General features: G+C 25.7%; 1 protein-coding gene across 1 annotated transcript; it reads right to left on the bottom strand.

The window, feature by feature from the left end:
* Window positions 1-334: 334 nt before the first annotated feature.
* On the bottom strand, window positions 335-22,277 carry LOC145249053 (uncharacterized). The gene is made up of 2 exons (XM_080110903.1): window positions 22,022-22,277; window positions 335-2,700 (listed from the first exon to the last, which is right to left on the bottom strand). Exon 2 carries the CDS (start codon window positions 1,179-1,181, stop codon window positions 465-467), a length of 717 nt encoding a protein of 238 aa, XP_079967029.1. The 5' UTR covers window positions 1,182-2,700; window positions 22,022-22,277; the 3' UTR covers window positions 335-464.
* Between the last annotated feature and the right edge of the window lie 493 nt (window positions 22,278-22,770).

Genomic DNA, 22,770 nt, shown 5'->3' with positions numbered 1-22,770 from the left:
CTCTTGAGAGCGATGTTAACTTTGGCTATAACAGCCTTTGCTCTTCCAGCTGCTTGGATCTTGGACAAACGTGCTGAGCTCCTCCTCCAAAGCTAACTGTTCATCATCTGCTTCTGGGAGTACAAATGATGGTGGTGGGTGTCTATGTGATTGTGGCGGTGATGCAGGTGGTGGTATCCTGGTAGGTGATGTAGATTCCTGTGTTGGTGTTTGTGGGGTTTCCAGCAGAGAGTTTGTGAAGGCAGGTGTCATGTCATACAGAGACTCCAGTGGCACAGGAGTTCCAGGAGAGCTGGGCATGTGCTGGGATATTTGGATGGGTTCTGATGGTAAAGTTGGTGGTTGTTACTGGAGTAAGTCTATTGTGGGAATTTTGATTGGGTTTTCCAGGGGACATCTGTTGTTCACCGAAAGAGCTGTTATTTTTTAAGACATGTAGTCTAGTTCTCTTGTGGTGAACAATTTCAGGCTGTTATGTCGTTGTGATGTAATTTCCCCTGGAGGAATGCTTGCTTTTCCAGAATAAAAATGAAAAAAGATCCCCTCCAGGTTGCTGTTCTTTCTTTTTGTCTTTTATGTTTTTGTTTAGCATAATCCGTTGCCCATATAAGTGTCCACCTCTCTTCCCTTTCCCATACCACCTCCTGTCGAAGTTTTGTTTCCTCATCCTCTACTTTCTGGTAGTCTTTTTCTGCAGTCTTCAAGGCCTCACATCTAATGGTATCTACGTACTCTTGTGGGATATATCTTCCCATCTGTGAAATGAGGGATCGCAGGTTGTGTAAAGGTGTGTGCTTTTTCTCTGCTGGGAGGTTTGATGTTTTTATAACCTCGGTTAGTATCTTTCCTGAGCTGCGTCCCCATTTCTCAAACCTTGAGTAGTGGTAGCAGTGCAGAAGGATCTTCTTTTGCTCGACAGACCATGGCTGGGTTTTAATCCCCCTTCTGTTTCTTTTGAGATCTGTCAAGCGGGCTGGAGGAAGGACGCTTGGTCCATCTTGATCCTGGACTGGTTGCTGTCCTTGTGTGACCTCTAGGGTGATTGAGGTACCACCTTTTGAGGCAAGAAGGTTCACACCATTTCTTTCCTCTTCATGCCTGGTGTGTAAACAGGTTGAGGGGCCCTTTTTATCCTGGGCGACGGCCGTCAGTTTGAGTTCCTTTTGTTTGGCATTTTTCATGATTGTTCCTCATTGTCCACGGCTTCTTATTCGCTATTCGAAGCTTCCCTCTACCTACTTTACATAAGTAGAGTGGGTGCCCCCTTCCGCAACCCGGGGGACGCACTGGATGGCCGGAGGAAGACGGCACACCAGTGTGAGTTCTCATATGTCTCACAAAATATAAGTTTTGTGAAAAGGAATATCCACACACATAACAAGCATGTGGCTTTTCCCTTTTTTTATATATTTTTTTTATTTTTCTTCCTTTGAAGATTGTAATGCCGGGTATGGGGCAGCCAAACTAGCTGCCAACATTTCCCCGCTTTTTTATTGAAACCAACCGAGAGCTCTTTTTAGTATCCTCGCTGTTCCCTTAAGTGCAATTGTCTGAATCTCTTTTGCACTTGGTTTACCAGGAGTATTAGTTAGGTAGGACTTCAGGTTCTTCTTCATAAGTCCTGTGGCACCTATGATAACTGGTATGATCGATATCCCCTTTAGGTTCCAGTTTCTTTTCATATCATACATGAGACCTTGGTATTTGGTCTGTTTCTCTCTTTCAGCTCTGTTAAGACCGCCATCATTAGGAACACTCACTTCAATCAAGGTTGCAACTCTCTCTGACTTATTCCATATAACTATGTCAGTTTTCACAGCAGCATTTCCAAGGTAGGTGGCTGTAGGGATTACATGGTCGTAATGTATGGTATATAAATCATTTCCAACTGTTTTTTCAGGTTGATGTTCCCAGGACTTACTGCTACACTGGATGTTTAATTTTTTACAGATGATTCAGTGGAGGTACTTGCATACTCCATCATGTCTCGCTGTATAGTAGCCGTCCCCTAGAAGAACTTTGCAACTTGATATCAGATAACCAACACTTTCCAATTATGTGTGGCAGAATCTGCATTTATTGTCATTACTGATCCCTGCCATCTTCTTGAATGCATTGGTCATCAATCCCTGGTCTTGGGCAGCCATTATGACCCTTTCCTGGTCGTGGTGGAGGAATCCTCTTTTGAGCCAGTCCAAAGAACCTTCTTTATCTATGTATTCCCGAGAAAGTTTCCCCAGAAAATACTTTGCACGCTGATGTTGTTCCCATTCTTTAAGGTTCATCTGTTGAAAAGTCTCGGTATATTTCTACCGGCTCTTTATTGCTATTTCTGTGGCACACTTGTTTGGTGTTGCTTTTCCCCAGTGTGGGTTCTCATATGTTTCACTAGGTCTGATTTTAAGGAACAAGAATAACCACACACACCACAAGAATGTGGCTTTTTTTTTCATTGACAACCTGCATGTTTCACTAAAATATTTTAGAACAAGATTATCTGCAGAGTTTGAATAATATGATATTTTGTCTTCAGGTGTTTGTCTAAATTCACAGATGTTGAAGCAGATTTGAGAACATTACATATGGATATATTGCTTAATGCTATCGTTTCCTGTACTATATAGAATATTTTTTCAAAGACATTCTATTTTATTTGGTTTCATGTCTTCAAATCCACTAAATTTGTTCAAGCAGGAACATCTGTAAAAAAAAAAAGACACGCAAGTCAATATTTTCATAATCGTCATTCACATATTAGTATGCTATTTGTTTTATGTTATTTATCTTATTGGATGGAATTCACAATGTTTTAATATGTTTGTCTTATCGAATTAATATTACATTTTTATTGTGTTTGTCTTATTGAATTGATTTCATATGATTATCATTTTTTTTACTCATGTTCGCCCCTTACGAAGCATATCTCCACTGGATATTTGTTTTTGTAGCATTTACACTTCTGCATATCAGTACAGCCAGGAAAGCAGGTAGCAGAAAGTGAATTCCATTAATGTTATGCTGCCTGGATGTACGTCCATCAATGATAACCTGTATGGCAGACTTTGTCAAAGGCCTTGGATATATCAAGGGCTACAGCCCTGGCTTCGAGCACCTTATCCAGTACATGGTAAATGCGTCTAGAGATGACTTAAAATATCTGCAGTAGAACGACATTACCTGAATCCATACTGTTTGTCAGAGAGAAGATTTGCTTTTGTGAGGTGGTGAACTAGTGCTTGATTAATTAAGGTCTCAAAGATTTTAGCGAAGATTAGGATGATACTAATGGGATGATAATTGAGAGGGCCTGTTTTTTCACCAGAACTCTTGTACATTGGTATCATAGAGGTAATCCTCCGGTTATTAGGGAAGCAAGATTCAGCAAGGCATTTATTGTAGAACTTGAAAAGTATGGAAGCTAGTTCGGCTTAACATTTCTTAATTGGTAATGCATGGATGAGATCAGGTCCACACGCCTTTGTGGTATCTATTTTTTATGATATCGAGGACATGAGGAAGGGTGCTTTTTACATCATCTAATGCAGCTTCAGTCCGCATAAGGGACTTTGGAAGAGAGCTGTTTGTTGGCTCTAAGGTGGAGTTGGAGGCGAATCGCTGGGCAAGAAATTCTGCCTTCTCCATTGCCATGCATGCAACGGTCTGGTGGGGAAATTACTGACAATTCAGTAAACTATTATCGATTATCTAGAAATCACACGTTCCTATCTTTTGCGATTCAATGTGTTCCTTGATTATTTAAGCATGCTGGGGTAACATAATTGGATATGATTGGTCTATGATTGGTCTAGGAAATAAACCCAGTTTCACCCCTCCTATGAACGCAGAGTCGAACCCAGCCGTTGAAGCTGGAGTTGAAGCTGAAGTGGTTGAGAGTTGAGACAGAACCACTGGTCCAGAATCTCCACATGTTGCCCCTCTCCTCCTGCATCATCCCCACCACAATGCTGACAGAACTGTAGACAATTGTACATAACTATATATTTGTATATCTTTTCTTGAATTTAATCAGTCGAATAAGTTATGCACTGAGTTGTTTTTCTTTTGTGTGCATGAAATTTCTTTTCTTCTAGCGCAACAGATCGATGAAGCGCTGACATATCAACCCGGTTGCGAAATTGAGATCAAATCGATTGACGGGATCACAGAGTGCTGCATCTCTACTGTCAGAGACATAATAGATTAGGCTATAATTCTGACTTGAGGAAGAACAGTAGAGAAAATAGAAGTAACGCAGTAATAAAATGTTAGTCGAAAGCACATAAAATCCTGGTCATCCAATTTAAGATTTTTCTCTCTAGTTAAAAGAAAGCATGCTACAGATACAGACTCCAATCCTGTGCATATATCTATCCGAGTCCTTATGGAAAAGAGGGAGGTATCTTATCATGTTAAAGTAGTTAAAGGAGATTGAATAGTAAGTTTGTTTCAGTTAATTCTAAGATATCCAAGGAGTTTACTAAAATCTAAGACTCTACATCATCTAGATTACCTCCAAGCTCATGGATATTTTTAAAAGTGAACCTCAAGGGTGAAGGTGAATTGGTTTTGTTTGGGTGGCTGTCTGGTTTTATATTTGTTTGGGCTGTCATTTCATTGTTTTTGTTTAATGTCAGGTTAGGGGAAGAGCGTTGAGTAAAGTGGGCCAGTTTTGACGCCAAATATACACACAGTGGTCCATTAGCCGAGTCCTGTCTAGAAAGTTGTGGTCTCATGAAAGCCCATCAAAGATAGCAGCACTACAACTATCCTGATATCATACAACTGATGATAGAGCGCTCTAAACGCTACCAAAGAGCTACGACTCCAGTACTGTCAGTTGGGAACAGAAACAAAGCCAAGCACGGTGTGGCTCAGACGAGTCCCTTATATTGTACCTCTACCCCTGGCTAATAGACAAAGAAGAAGTGTGAAAGTTGACGATATGCAGAGCCTATCTACTCCTTAAGCAAGTTAGGTTTTCAAACCATGAATTTGTTCGAGTCACCAGCTTTAGGAAGGTTGCCGTCCATGACTGAGGAGGCCTCCCTCCTTCAGTCTTATTATCAGATTTTTTTCTCTCAGATGGATGATCTGACAAACCTAACCCTAAGCCGACAGTCCATCACACTGAGAAGGGTAATTATGCGCCTGGTTTCTACACCATGTATTTCTGCACCCCCACCTGGATAAAGATATTGAGTATCTTACTTTAAGGTTTTTCTCTATACTACCTAAATAAGCAGAGGATTCCCCTCTAACATTTACAAGAAACTGTCTCTTTCAAAACCTATCTGCTCTAGCAACTAATTCATATAAAAATGAATGTGATATTAATTACTTGTAAGAGAATATAAAGAAAAGAAACGGTGAAACTAGATATACACAGAAAGGCTACATACAACACATATATATAAATACGTTAACTTGATGTTCTTCAAGTAGCCCATGTTGGTCAGCTAAACGATTAGTATCTCAACGTGGAATAAGTTGGGGTGCAAAGATTAGCGTTTATTTGAGAGAAGTAAGAGGGAGGGCGGGATGATCTGCCTTAAAAGCAAAATGTGGGCTTTGATTTTATTACTTCTTTTATTAATTGAAACGGTATAATTTTTGATTTCTGTATTAATACTTTAAAACATACAAACTCCCTTTCCAAAGATGCTTAGTGCTAGAAAAAGATATGCATATTTTTAATGTTCTATTGTATCTATACCTATAATGTTAATCATTGATATGTTACAAACAAGATGATATGCGGGACCAATCCAGGGCAGTAGAGTTTCAAGAATATAGAAAAGGAATAAAATAATACAATAAAATAAATTAAGTTTTTTTTTTTTTAGTAATTTCTATTTTAAAGGCGGATTAAGGCATGGTTAAAATTATAAAGAGATAAAAAAAACTTTTCTTTTTTTACATTTAATACAAATTTCATTATTGTATTTTATTGTAGACTCGTCAGTTAAAATCATTTCAGATTTCTGTGTTTTTAACATAGTTTTAAGCGTTTATTTATTTATTAAAAATAAAACGAAAAACTGGTCAAAAACCAAATATAAAAATTATTAAATTTGAATATAATTACTGCCGAAACATAAAGCTCACATTAGACGGTCACTTTTGGAGTCCCGATAATAGCTAAAACTTGAAAATCCAACAAAATACTGGTAGAAAGCCAGCTATTAACTGTCACGGTGTCACTTTAGGCAAAGGTTTATTATGTTCAATGATATTTCATGGTATGTTTTTTTTATTAAATTGTTACATGAAAATATAGAATGATATTTTATTGTATTTTTTGTTTATTAAATCGTTACATGAAAATACAGAATGATATTTTATTGTATTTTTTGTTTATTGAATTGTTACATGAAAATACAGAATGATATTTTATTGTATTTTTTGTTTATTAAATTGTTACATGAAAATACAGAATGATATTTTATTGTATTTTTGTTTATTAACTTGTTACATAAAAAATCAGAATGATATTTTATTGTATTTTTTGTTTATTAAATTGCTACATTAAAATACAGAATGATATTTTATAGTATGTTTTGTTTATTAAATCGTTACATGAAAATACAGAATGATATTTTATGGTATGTTTTGTTTATTAAATTGTCACATTAAAATACAGAATGATATTTTATTGTATTTTTAGTTAATTAAATTGTTACATGAAAATACAGAATGACATTTTATTGTATTTTTTGTTTATTAAATTGTTACATTAAAATAGAGAATGATATTTTATTGTATTTTTTTTATTAAATTATTACATGAAAATACAGAATGACATTTTATTGTATTTTTTGTTTATTAAATTGTTACATTAAAATACAGAATGACATTTTATGGTATCTTTTGTTTATTAAATTGTTACATGAAAATACAGAATGATATTTTATTGTATTTTCTGTTTATTACATTGTTACATTAAAATACAGAATGATATTTTATTGTATTTTTTTTATTGAATTGTTACATGAAAATACAGAATGATATTTTATGGTATGTTTTGTTTATTAAATTGTCACATTAAAATACAGAATGATATTTTATTGTATTTTTTGTTTATTGAATTGTTACATTAAAATACAGAATGGTATTTTATGGCATGTTTTGTGTATTAAATTGTTACATGAAAATACAGAATGATATTTTATGGTATGTTTTGTTTATTAAATTGTTACATGAAAATACAGAATGATATTTTGTTGTATTTTTTGTTTATTAAATTGTTACATTAAAATACAGAATGATATTTTATGGTATGTTTTGTCAAATAAATTTTAACATGAAAATATAGAATGATATTTTATGGGGTGTTTTGTTTATTAAATTGTTACATGAAAATACAGAATGATATTTTATGGTGTGTTTTGTTTATTAAATTGTTACATGAAAATACAGAATGATATTTTATTGTATTTTTTGTTTATTAAATTGTTACATGAAAATATAGAATGATATTTTTATGGTGTGTTTTGTTTATTAATTGTTACATGAAAATACAGAATGATATTTTATGGTGTGTTTTGTTTATTAAATTGTAACATGAAAATACAGAATTATATTTTATTGTATTTTTTGTTTATTGAATTGTTACATGAAAATACAGAATGATATTTTATGGTATGTTTTGTTTATTAAATTCTTATATTAAAAGACAGAATGATATTTTATGGTATGTTTTGTTTATTAAATTTTTACATGAAAATACAGAATGACATTTTATTGTATTTTTTGTTTATTAAATTGTTACATGAAAATACAGAATGATATTTTATTGTATTTTTAATTTATTAAATTGTTACATTAAAAGACAGAGTGATATTTTATTGTATTTTTGGTTTATTAAATTGTTACATGAAAATACAGAATGATATTTTATGATATGTTTTGTTTATTAAATTGTTACATGAAAATTCAGAATGATATTTTATTGTATTTATTGTTTATCAAATTGTTACATTAAAATACAGAATGATATTTTATTGTATTTTTTACTTATTAAATTGTTACATGAAAATACAGAATGATATTTTAAGGTATGTTTTGTGTATTAAATTGTTGCATTAAAATACAGAATGATATTTGATGGTATGTTTTGTTTATTAAATTGTTATATTAAAATACAGAATGATATTTTATTGTATGTTTTGTTTATTTAATTGCTACATTAAAATTCAGAATGATATTTTATTGTATTTTTTGTTTATTAAATCGTTACATGAAAATACAGAATGATATTTTATTGTATTTTTTGTTTATTAAATTTTTACATGAAAATACAGAATGATATTTTATGGTATGTTTTGTTTATTAAATTGTTACATGAAAATTGAGAATGATATTTTATTGTATTTTTGTTTATTAAATTGTTACATTAAAATACAGAATGATATTTTATTCTATTTTTTGTTTATTAAATTGTTACATGAAAATACAGAATGATATTTTATGGTATTTTTTGTTTATTAAATTGTTACATGAAAATACAGAATGATATTTTATGGTATGTTTGTTTATTAAATTGTTATTTGTTACATTAAAATACAGAAAAATTTCAGAATAAAAAAATTTAGAAAGCAAAAGTCAACTCTTCTCTGCCACAAAATGGGTGCTCATTTTACGATAAATTTATATAGCAAAGTTATACCTTACTCTAAAATCTTAAATAATAATTCTATTTTTAAAATTTTCTTTGCGGACATTTTAAAGGTTATTGAAACTTATTGGAAATAAAAGTAGATTAAGAAGTTTTAACTGATAGTGATGGGTGATCATTTTATGTAAACTTTATAGAAGAATATTAGGTACCTCCAAAATTCACCACAGAATTAACCCCACTATATGTAAAACGGTGTAAATTTTTTATAAATTAATATTATCAATATAACTTTTGTACCATTAAGAATATTAGGTACCTCCCAAATTCACCACAGAATTAACCCCAATATATGTAGAACGGTGTAAATTTATTATAAATTAATATTATCAATATAACTTTTGTACCATTAAGAATATTAGGTACCTCCCAAATTCACCACAGAATTAACCCAACTCTATGTAAAACGGTGTAAATTTATTATAAATTAATATTATCAATATAACTTTTGTACCATTAAGAATATTAGGTACCTCCCAAATTCACCACAGAATTAACCCCACTCTATGTAAAACGGTGTAAATTTATTATAAATTAATATTATCAATATAACTTTTGTACCATTAAGAATATTAGGCACCTCCCAAATTCACCACAGAATTAACCCCACTCTATGTAAAACTGTGTAAATTTATTATAAATTAATATTATCAATATAACTTTTGTACCATTAAGAATATTAGGTACCTCCAAAATTCACCACAGAATTAACCCCACTATATGTAAAACGGTGTAAATTTTTTATAAATTAATATTATCAATATAACTTTTGTACCATTAAGAATATTAGGTACCTCCCAAATTCACCACAGAATTAACCCCACTATATGTAAAACTGTGTAAATTTTTTATAAATTAATATTATCAATATAACTTTTGTACCATTAAGAATATTAGGTACCTCCAAAATTCACCACAGAATTAACCCCACTATATGTAAAACGGTGTAAATTTTTTATAAATTAATATTATCAATATAACTTTTGTACCATTAAGAATATTAGGTACCTCCCAAATTCACCACAGAATTAACCCCACTCTATGTAAAACGGTGTAAATTTATTATAAATTAATATTATCAATATAACTTTTGTACCATTTAAAAGAAGGCAAAATATACTAGTACTAGTTTTTGGATTTTTTTTCATTCTACGAAAATAATGAATTTGCAAGACGAAAATCGTATTTACATAATTGGTGCTTTAAAATAACGTACCAACGTAATAGGCATTCTGAATGTGAAAACATACCTGTGTTTAATAAATCTGGCAAAAATCAACTAATGGTCAGATTTTCGTGAAATTTCTTATACTAATCCATTTTAGAATGAAATTATATATACAATCCAGTTTCCGTAAAATATTCGAGGGGAAACATTTTTTTCTAGTATGTGCCCCCTCCCATATATTTTTTCGAAATTTGAACAAAATATATTTATATCGTTCGAAATTTCTATTTATTATGAAACATAAGAGTTCAAATAAATAAAACAATATTTATTTTTTTAAAATTAAATACACCTATTGAATACCTTGAAGTTGCAATTAAAAAATTGATATAAATTTAATATTATTATGTTGTTTTTTAATAGCGTTTTCTCTAATTAATATATACTATAATTAGTTGACTTGCAAAGAAAAAGAAACTTCCTAAAATTAATTGATTTTTAAAAGATTAAAACGATTAAAACTCCATTATTTCAAAATGTTCCGTTACAATATAGATTTTGAATCAATTGTGTTTAAATTTTTTTTAATATTAAGCTTTAATATAAACATGACTCCTGTCAGCTATTTTTCCGCCAAATAAATGGAAGTGTTACATGATAAGGGCTGTCCCCTTTTCATGTAAGTATAAAAATAGAGAGATTTTGTTAAAATGAAAATGAAATAGCAATAGACGAAATTCGAACCTCGTAATTTAGGTTTAGAAATAGATTATGTGTGAGAATTTAAAAATGTAAAACAAACGTTTGTTTACAATATAGATAAAATATTTCAAGAAAAGAATGTGAACTGTCAAGTTTGTTATGAAATTTTAAATTGAAAGAATGCAGCTTATAAGATAATGTTTTTAACATATTGGAAAAATAGGTTACTGAGTATAGGTTAAAATTCCGTTTGTAGAAATAGGAAAAGTTTTGGGCATGTATGTCCAGAACACGTGAAAGAAGGCACATGTTTTTACATGTGTATGACGTCACGGAAAATAGAAAGTTTTAGGGATAGAGAAAAACTTTAGATTAAGAGAAGACAGTCAGTGAAAAACTGAGAGAGAGTCAGTCGTCTAGGAAGCGAGACGTCACTTCAAGAAAAAAATGTGAAACTTTGAATTCTTGATGATGGAAACAACGGCCGGTCGTGACAAAATAAACAATCATGTGTTTTATAAAAACGTCGTCTTGTCTTATGATTCTTACAAAAAGGTAAAGTGAAATTGTATTATATATTTGTGTTATAAAATGTCTTTTCATACACATCTCGACTTCTAATATCCACAATGTGAATCTACATCATGTCTACACAATGTCTGAACAGTGAACACTGTCTCCTCACTCAAAGAGCTTTCTTCTTTTTCCATAAACACAATTAAGGAATTAACATTTAATATATAGGAATCGTTATAAACGAACAATCTCTCTAAGTCTCTTACAACAACATCTCTCTCTCTCTGAGTCTTTCAACATCCCTCTAAATAAAAGACTCTTTCTACAACTTCTCTCTCTCTCTCTCTCTCTCTCTTTCTCTCTCTCTCTCTCTCTCTCTCTCTCTCTGAGTACAACAACATCTCTTTATCTCTAAGAACATCCCTCTGTAGAACTCTTACAACACATCTCTCTCTAAGATACAACATCTCTTTATCTCTAAGACTCTCTCAATGAAACCCCTACATGTAACAGAAGCGGGTATTTAACCAACTGAATACGTGTAAAACTGTAGTTCATATTTAATATACAAATGTTTATAATATTATTAATCATTAAACTGTGTAAATCTTAAAACCTAACAAAATTATAACAAAGATTAATTATTAATTACCGTGTTAAGCAGATAAAAAAAGGTTTTAAAAAATCATTTAGTCGCTTCTGCTTTTCCATAGTTCGTACAGTTACCACAGGTCTGACGTCACGGAATCGTGCTTTCTTTTTTTTCACAATTCTTCACATTCGGTTGGCAATGCCTAAAGAATATGGTCGCTTCTTAAATCTAAAGTAGTGGATGAAATATTAAAAATCAAACGAAAAACTCTAACGCCATATTAAATAAGTATATTCAGAATTTATTTTTTAAAATATTGTAACAATTAAAAACCGCAAAAGCAGTTTTTGTGCTAAGTTATCTAACAATTTAACAATATTTGAATTAAATTATTGTGTTTATGATAAACATTATTATTTTCTAAGAAATCACATAAGTTTTGCTAAAAATAAACAAATTTCTGATTTTAAAAAATCTTAATGTCAGATTGAATAATATTTTCTTCGAAGATTTTTTATTGATTGGAGTTTCATATATTTTTTATTGATTGGAGTTTCATATATTTTTTTATTGATTGGAGTTTCATATATTTTTTATTGATTGGAGTTTCATATATTTTTTATTGATTGGAGTTTCATATATTTTTTATTGATTGGAGTTTCATATATTTTTTTATTGATTGGAGTTTCATATATTTTTTATTGATTGGAGTTTCATATATTTTTTATTGATTGGAGTTTCATATATTTTTTATTGATTGGAGTTTCATATATTTTTTATTGATTGGAGTTTCATATATTTTTTATTGATTGGAGTTTCATATATTTTTTATTGATTGGAGTTTCATATATTTTTTATTGATTGGAGTTTCATATATTTTTTATTGATTGGAGTTTCATATATTTTTTATTGATTGGAGTTTCATATATTTTTTATTGATTGGAGTTTCATATATTTTTTATTGATTGGAGTTTCATATATTTTTTATTGATTGGAGTTTCATATATTTTTTATTGATTGGAGTTTCATATATTTTTTATTGATTTGAGTTTCATATATTTTTTATTGATTGGAGTTTCATATATTTTTTATTTATTGGAGTTTCATATATTTTTTATTGATTTGAGTTTCATATATTTTTTATTAATTGGAGATTCATATATTTTTTATTGATTGGAGTTTCATATATTTTTTATTGATTGGAGTTTCATATATTTTTTATTGATTGGAGTTTCATATATTTTTTATTGATTGGAGTTTCATATATTTTTTATTGATTGGAGTTTCATATATTTTTTATTGATTTGAGTTTCATATATTTTTTATTGATTGGAGTTTCATATATTTTTTATTGATTGGAGTTTCATATATTTTTTATTGATTGGAGTTTCATATATTTTTTATTGATTAGAGTTTCATATATTTTTTATTGATTGGAGTTTCATATATTTTTTATTGATTGGAGTTTCATATATTTTTTATTGATTGGAGTTTCATATATTTTTTATTGATTGGAGTTTCATATATTTTTTATTGATTTGAGTTTCATATATTTTTTATTGATTGGAGTTTCATATATTTTTTATTGATTGGAGTTTCATATATTTTTTATTGATTGGAGTTTCATATATTTTTTATTGATTGGAGTTTCATATATTTTTTTATTGATGGGAGTTTCATATATTTTTTATTGATTGGAGTTTCATATATTTTTTATTGATTGGAGTTTCATATATTTTTTTATTGATTGGAGTTTCATATATTTTTTATTGATTGGAGTTTCATATATTTTTTATTGATTGGAGTTTCATATATTTTTTATTGATTGGAGTTTCATATATTTTTTATTGATTGGAGTTTCATATATTTTTTATTCATTGGAGTTTCATATATTTTTTTATTGATTGGAGTTTCATATATTTTTTATTGATTGGAGTTTCATATATTTTTTATTGATTGGAGTTTCATATATTTTTTTATTGATTGGAGTTTCATATATTTTTTATTGATTGGAGTTTCATATATTTTTTATTGATTGGAGTTTCATATGTTTTTTATTGATTGGAGTTTCATATATTTTTTATTGATTGGAGTTTCATATATTTTTTATTGATTGGAGTTTCATATATTTTTTATTGATTGGAGTTTCATATATTTTTTATTGATTGGAGTTTCATATATTTTTTATTGATTGGAGTTTCATATATTTTTTATTGATTGGAGTTTCATATATTTTTTATTGATTGGAGTTTCATATATTTTTTATTGATTGGAGTTTCATATATTTTTTATTGATTTGAGTTTCATATATTTTTTATTGATTGGAGTTTCATATATTTTTTATTGATTGGAGTTTCATATATTTTTTATTGATTGGAGTTTCATATATTTTTTATTTATTGGAGTTTCATATATTTTTTATTGATTGGAGTTTCATATATTTTTTATTGATTGGAGTTTCATATATTTTTTATTTATTGGAGTTTCATATATTTTTTATTGATTGGAGTTTCATATATTTTTTATTGATTGGAGTTTAATATATTTTTTATTGATTGGAGTTTCATATATTTTTCATTGATTGGAGTTTCATATATTTTTTATTGATTGGAGTTTCATATATTTTTTATTGATTGGAGTTTCATATATTTTTTATTGATTGGAGTTTCATATATTTTTTATTGATTTGAGTTTCATATATTTTTTATTGATTGGAGTTTCATATATTTTTTATTGATTGGAGTTTCATATATTTTTTATTGATTGGAGTTTCATATATTTTTTATTGATTGGAGTTTCATATATTTTTTATTGATTGGAGTTTCATATATTTTTTATTGATTGGAGTTTCATATATTTTTTATTGATTGGAGTTTCATATATTTTTTATTGATTGGAGTTTCATATATTTTTTATTGATTGGAGTTTCATATATTTTTTATTGATTGGAGTTTCATATATTTTTTATTGATTGGAGTTTCATATATTTTTTATTGATTGGAGTTTCATATATTTTTTATTGATTGGAGTTTCATATATTTTTTATTGATTGGAGTTTCATATATTTTTTATTGATTTGAGTTTCATATATTTTTTATTGATTTGAGTTTCATATATTTTTTATTGATTGGAGTTTCATATATTTTTTATTGATTGGAGTTTCATATATTTTTTATTGATTGGAGTTTCATATATTTTTTATTGATTGGAGTTTCATATATTTTTTATTGATTGGAGTTTCATATATTTTTTATTGATTGGAGTTTCATATATTTTTTATTGATTGGAATTTCATATATTTTTTATTGATTGGAGTTTCATATATTTTTTATTGATTGGAGTTTCATATATTTTTTATTGATTTGAGTTTCATATATTTTTTATTGATTGGAGTTTCATATATTTTTTATTGATTGGAGTTTCATATATTTTTTATTGATTGGAGTTTCATATATTTTTTATTGATTGGAGTTTCATATATTTTTTATTGATTTGAGTTTCATATATTTTTTATTGATTGGAGTTTCATATATTTTTTATTGATTGGAGTTTCATATATTTTTTATTGATTGGAGTTTCATATATTTTTTTATTGATTGGAGTTTCATATATTTTTTATTGATTGGAGTTTCATATATTTTTTATTGATTGGAGTTTCATATATTTTTTATTGATTGGAGTTTCATATATTTTTTATTGATTGGAGTTTCATATATTTTTTATTGATTGGAGTTTCATATATTTTTTATTGATTGGAGTTTCATATATTTTTTATTGATTTGAGTTTCATATATTTTTTATTGATTTGAGTTTCATATATTTTTTATTGATTGGAGTTTCATATATTTTTTATTGATTGGAGTTTCATATATTTTTTATTGATTGGAGTTTCATATATTTTTTATTGATTGGAGTTTCATATATTTTTTATTGATTGGAGTTTCATATATTTTTTATTGATTTGAGTTTCATATATTTTTTATTGATTGGAGTTTCATATATTTTTTATTGATTGGAGTTTCATATATTTTTTATTGATTGGAGTTTCATATATTTTTTATTGATTGGAGTTTCATATATTTTTTATTGATTGGAGTTTCATATATTTTTTTATTGATTGGAGTTTCATATATTTTTTATTGATTGGAGTTTCATATATTTTTTATTGATTGGAGTTTCATATATTTTTTTATTGATTGGAGTTTCATATATTTTTTATTGATTGGAGTTTCATATATTTTTTATTGATTGGAGTTTCATATATTTTTTATTGATTGGAGTTTCATATATTTTTTATTGATTGGAGTTTCATATATTTTTTATTGATTGGAGTTTCATATATTTTTTTATTGATTGGAGTTTCATATATTTTTCATTGATTGGAGTTTCATATATTTTTTATTGATTGGAGTTTCATATATTTTTTTATTGATTGGAGTTTCATATATTTTTTATTGATTGGAGTTTCATATATTTTTTATTGATTGGAGTTTCATATATTTTTTATTGATTGGAGTTTCATATATTTTTTATTGATTGGAGTTTCATATATTTTTTATTGATTGGAGTTTCATATATTTTTTATTGATTGGAGTTTCATATATTTTTTATTGATTGGAGTTTCATATATTTTTTATTGATTGGAGTTTCATATATTTTTTATTGATTGGAGTTTCATATATTTTTTATTGATTGGAGTTTCATATATTTTTTATTGATTGGAGTTTCATATATTTTTTATTGATTTGAGTTTCATATATTTTTTATTGATTGGAGTTTCATATATTTTTTATTGATTGGAGTTTCATATATTTTTTATTGATTGGAGTTTCATATATTTTTTATTTATTGGAGTTTCATATATTTTTTATTGATTGGAGTTTCATATATTTTTTATTGATTGGAGTTTCATATATTTTTTATTTATTGGAGTTTCATATATTTTTTATTGATTGGAGTTTCATATATTTTTTATTGATTGGAGTTTCATATATTTTTTATTGATTGGAGTTTCATATATTTTTCATTGATTGAAGTTTCATATATTTTTTATTGATTGGAGTTTCATATATTTTTTATTGATTGGAGTTTCATATATTTTTTATTGATTGGAGTTTCATATATTTTTTATTGATTGGAGTTTCATATATTTTTTATTGATTGGAGTTTCATATATTTTTTATTGATTGGAGTTTCATATATTTTTTATTGATTGGAGTTTCATATATTTTTTATTGATTGGAGTTTCATATATTTTTTATTGATTGGAGTTTCATATATTTTTTATTGATTGGAGTTTCATATATTTTTTATTGATTGGAGTTTCATATATTTTTTATTGATTGGAGTTTCATATATTTTTTATTGATTGGAGTTTCATATATTTTTTATTGATTGGAGTTTCATATATTTTTTATTGATTGGAGTTTCATATATTTTTTATTGATTGGAGTTTCATATATTTTTTATTGATTGGAGTTTCATATATTTTTTATTGATTGGAGTTTCATATATTTTTTATTGATTGGAGTTTCATATATTTTTTATTGATTTGAGTTTCATATATTTTTTATTGATTGGAGTTTCATATATTTTTTATTGATTGGAGTTTCATATATTTTTTATTGATTGGAGTTTCATATATTTTTTATTGATTGGAGTTTCATATATTTTTTATTGATTGGAGTTTCATATATTTTTTATTGATTGGAGTTTCATATATTTTTTATTGATGTGAGTTTCATATATTTTTTATTGATTGGAGTTTCATATATTTTTTATTGATTTGAGTTTCATATATTTTTTATTGATTGGAGATTCATATATTTTTTATTGATTGGAGTTTCATATATTTTTTATTGATTGGAGTTTCATATATTTTTTATTGATTGGAGTTTCATATATTTTTTATTGATTGGAGTTTCATATATTTTTTATTGATTGGAGTTTCATATATTTTTTATTGATTGGAGTTTCATGTATTTTTATTGATTGGAGTTTCATATATTTTTTATTGATTGGAGTTTCATATATTTTTTATTGATTGGAGTTTCATATATTTTTTATTGATTGGAGTTTCATATATTTTTTATTGATTGGAGTTTCATATATTTTTTATTGATTGGAGTTTCATATATTTTTTATTGATTGGAGTTTCATATATTTTTTATTGATTGGAGTTTCATATATTTTTTATTGATTGGAGTTTCATATATTTTTTATTGATTTGAGTTTCATATATTTTTTATTGATTGGAGTTTCATATATTTTTTATTGATTGGAGTTTCATATATTTTTTATTGATTGGAGTTTCATATATTTTTTATTGATTGGAGTTTCATATATTTTTTATTGATTGGAGTTTCATATATTTTTTATTGATTGGAGTTTCATATATTTTTTATTGATTGGAGTTTCATATATTTTTTATTGATTGGAGTTTCATATATTTTTTATTGATTGGAGTTTCATATATTTTTTATTGATTGGAGTTTCATATATTTTTTATTGATTTTAGTTTCATATATTTTTTATTGATTGGAGATTCATATATTTTTTATTGATTGGAGTGTCATATATTTTTTATTGATTGGAGTTTCATATATTTTTTATTGATTGGAGTTTCATATATTTTTTATTGATTGGAGTTTCATATATTTTTTATTGATTGGAGTTTCATATATTTTTTATTGATTGGAGTTTCATATATTTTTTATTGATTGGAGTTTCATGTATTTTTATTGATTGGAGTTTCATATATTTTTTATTGATTGGAGTTTCATATATTTTTTATTGATTGGAGTTTCATATATTTTTTATTGATTGGAGTTTCATATATTTTTTATTGATTGGAGTTTCATATATTTTTTATTGATTGGAATTTCATAAATTTTTTTGATTGGAATCTCATATATTTTTTATTGATTGGAGTTTCATATATTTTTTATTGATTGGAGTTTCATATATTTTTTATTGATTGGAGTTTCATATATTTTTTATTGATTGGAGTTTCATATATTTTTTATTGATTGGAGTTTCATATATTTTTTATTGATTGGAATTTCATATATTTTTTATTGATTGGAATTTCATATATTTTTTATTGATTGGAGTTTCATATATTTTTTATTGATTGGAGTTTCATATATTTTTTATTGATTGGAGTTTCATATATTTTTTATTGATTGGAGTTTCATATATTTTTTATTGATTGGAGTTTCATATATTTTTTATTGATTGGAGTTTCATATATTTTTTATTGATTGGAGTTTCATATATTTTTTATTGATTGGAGTTTCATATATTTTTTATTGATTGGAGTTTCATATATTTTTTATTGATTGGAGTTTCATATATTTTTTATTGATTGGAGTTTCATATATTTTTTATTGATTGGAGTTTCATATATTTTTTTATTGATTGGAGTTTCATATATTTTTTATTGATTGGAGTTTCATATATTTTTTATTGATTGGAGTTTCATATATTTTTATATTGATTGGAGTTTCATATATTTTTTATTGATTGGAGTTTCATATATTTTTTATTGATTTGAGTTTCATATATTTTTTATTGATTGGAGTTTCATATATTTTTTATTGATTGGAGTTTCATATATTTTTTATTGATTGGAGTTTCATATATTTTTTATTGATTGGAGTTTCATATATTTTTTATTGATTGGAGTTTCATATATTTTTTATTGATTGGAGTTTCATATATTTTTTAGTGATTGGAGTTTCATATATTTTTTATTGATTGGAGTTTCATATATTTTTTATTGATTGGAGTTTCATATATTTTTTATTGATTTGAGTTTCATATATTTTTTATTGATTGGAGTTTCATATATTTTTTATTGATTGGAGTTTCATATATTTTTTATTGATTGGAGTTTCATATATTTTTTATTTATTGGAGTTTCATATATTTTTTATTGATTGGAGTTTCATATATTTTTTATTGATTGGAGTTTCATATATTTTTTATTTATTGGAGTTTCATATATTTTTTATTGATTGGAGTTTCATATATTTTTTATTGATTGGAGTTTCATATATTTTTCATTGATTGGAGTTTCATATATTTTTTATTGATTGGAGTTTCATATATTTTTTATTGATTGGAGTTTCATATATTTTTTATTGATTGGAGTTTCATATATTTTTTATTGATTGGAGTTTCATATATTTTTTATTGATTGGAGTTTCATATATTTTTTATTGATTGGAGTTTCATATATTTTTTATTGATTGGAGTTTCATATATTTTTTATTGATTGGAGTTTCATATATTTTTTATTGATTGGAGTTTCATATATTTTTTATTGATTGGAGTTTCATATATTTTTTATTGATGAGTTTCATATATTTTTTATTGATTGGAGTTTCATATATTTTTTATTGATTGGAGTTTCATATATTTTTTATTGATTGGAGTTTCATATATTTTTTATTGATTGGAGTTTCATATATTTTTTATTGATTGGAGTTTCATATATTTTTTATTGATTGGAGTTTCATATATTTTTTATTGATTGGAGTTTCATATATTTTTTATTGATTTGAGTTTCATATATTTTTTATTGATTGGAGTTTCATATATTTTTTATTGATTGGAGTTTCATATATTTTTTATTGATTGGAGTTTCATATATTTTTTATTGATTGGAGTTTCATATATTTTTTATTGATTGGAGTTTCATATATTTTTTATTGATTGGAGTTTCATATATTTTTTATTGATTGGAGTTTCATATATTTTTTATTGATTGGAGTTTCATATATTTTTTATTGATGTGAGTTTCATATATTTTTTATTGATTGGAGTTTCATATATTTTTTATTGATTTGAGTTTCATATATTTTTTATTGATTGGAGATTCATATATTTTTTATTGATTGGAGTTTCATATATTTTTTATTGATTGGAGTTTCATATATTTTTTATTGATTGGAGTTTCATATATTTTTTATTGATTGGAGTTTCATATATTTTTTATTGATTGGAGTTTCATATATTTTTTATTGATTGGAGTTTCATATATTTTTTATTGATTGGAGTTTCATATATTTTTTATTGATTGGAGTTTCATATATTTTTTATTGATTGGAGTTTCATATATTTTTTATTGATTGGAGTTTCATATATTTTTTATTGATTGGAGTTTCATATATTTTTTATTGATTGGAGTTTCATATATTTTTTATTGATTGGAGTTTCATATATTTTTTATTGATTGGAGTTTCATATATTTTTTATTGATTGGAGTTTCATATATTTTTTATTGATTGGAGTTTCATATATTTTTTATTGATTGGAGTTTCATATATTTTTTATTGATTGGAGTTTCATATATTTTTTATTGATTGGAGTTTCATATATTTTTTATTGATTGGAGTTTCATATATTTTTTATTGATTTGAGTTTCATATATTTTTTATTGATTGGAGATTCATATATTTTTTATTGATTGGAGTTTCATATATTTTTTATTGATTGGAGTTTCATATATTTTTTATTGATTGGAGTTTCATATATTTTTTATTGATTGGAGTTTCATATATTTTTTATTGATTGGAGTTTCATATATTTTTTATTGATTGAAGTTTCATATATTTTTTATTGATTGGAGTTTCATGTATTTTTATTGATTGGAGTTTCATATATTTTTTATTGATTGGAGTTTCATATATTTTTTATTGATTGGAGTTTCATATATTTTTTATTGATTGGAGTTTCATATATTTTTTATTGATTGGAGTTTCATATATTTTTTATTGATTGGAATTTCATATATTTTTTATTGATTGGAATCTCATATATTTTTTATTGATTGGAATCTCATATATTTTTTATTGATTGGAGTTTCATATATTTTTTATTGATTGGAGTTTCATATATTTTTTATTGATTGGAGTTTCATATATTTTTTATTGATTGGAGTTTCATATATTTTTTATGGATTGGAATTTCATATATTTTTTATTGATTGGAATTTCATATATTTTTTATTGATTGGAGTTTCATATATTTTTTATTGATTGGAGTTTCATATATTTTTTATTGATTGGAGTTTCATATATTTTTTATTGATTGGAGTTTCATATATTTTTTATTGATTGGAGTTTCATATATTTTTTATTGATTGGAGTTTCATATATTTTTTATTGATTGGAGTTTCATATATTTTTTATTGATTGGAGTTTCATATATTTTTTATTCACGTTTTTTTAAAAGCAGAATCCATAGTTTTATTGGATTGCAATAAAAAATAAACTTATTTTAATGTTTAACATTATTGTAAAAGTTATTGGATGTATTTTTTGGAAATTGTAAACAAAAAAAAAAAAAAAGGAAAATAACTTACCTTTCATTCCAGAAATTCAATACGAAAACAAAAAGTGATGTGAATTCGTTTTTTTCTTTTGTTTTCAAAACAGAACATTTGTTTTGTTTGTTAAGATTTCTTTAGTAAATTGATACAACTTTTGGTCTGTGTGTTGAATTCATTAAGAAATAAAATATATGAAAATATAAAAGAATCAAAATGAAAAGAACACGATTTAAACGTGAAATTATTTAAAGAAACAAATCACTGTCTAAAGAACAAAGAACTTAAGGTCATCGTAATAACACGGTGTCATCATTATTTCGTTCCTCGTGTAAAAATGTCTGTTAATTTGTTAAATGTTCGAAATGTTTTCCTATAAAATGTTTTCATAACAAGTTTAGATTAAAACTTGTCAATATTTCATGATTGGTGTGATTTCTTTATTAATTGCACTTAAGTCCCGGAAAAGTTCGACAACTCAAGAAGGATCTCATCAGTATTTTACACCGTCAAATCACGAATATTACGAATTATTATCTTTAAAATAAAACTAAAAATTATTAAAGTTTTAAAAAATATGTAATTAATATAAAAAATAGTTTAATATTGGAAGTAAGCACTTGATTAAATAAAGTAAGCGAACAAAATATACATTTTTATATATTTATGACTATTTATTTAACAGAAAAATGAAACAATTTTTAGAAAGTGTATTATTGTCTTAACAGAAAAACGAACAAAATAAAATCTGAAGTAATGGACCACGTAACAAAATATAAATTTGT

The sequence above is a fragment of the Euprymna scolopes genome, chromosome 27 (genome assembly GCF_053919585.1).
Source record: "Euprymna scolopes isolate OS-2025 chromosome 27, ASM5391958v1, whole genome shotgun sequence".
In the NCBI taxonomy this organism is placed as follows: domain Eukaryota; kingdom Metazoa; phylum Mollusca; class Cephalopoda; order Sepiida; family Sepiolidae; genus Euprymna; species Euprymna scolopes.
Note: the sequence above shows the minus strand (reverse complement) of the source record. Positions and strands in the feature narration are given on the sequence as shown.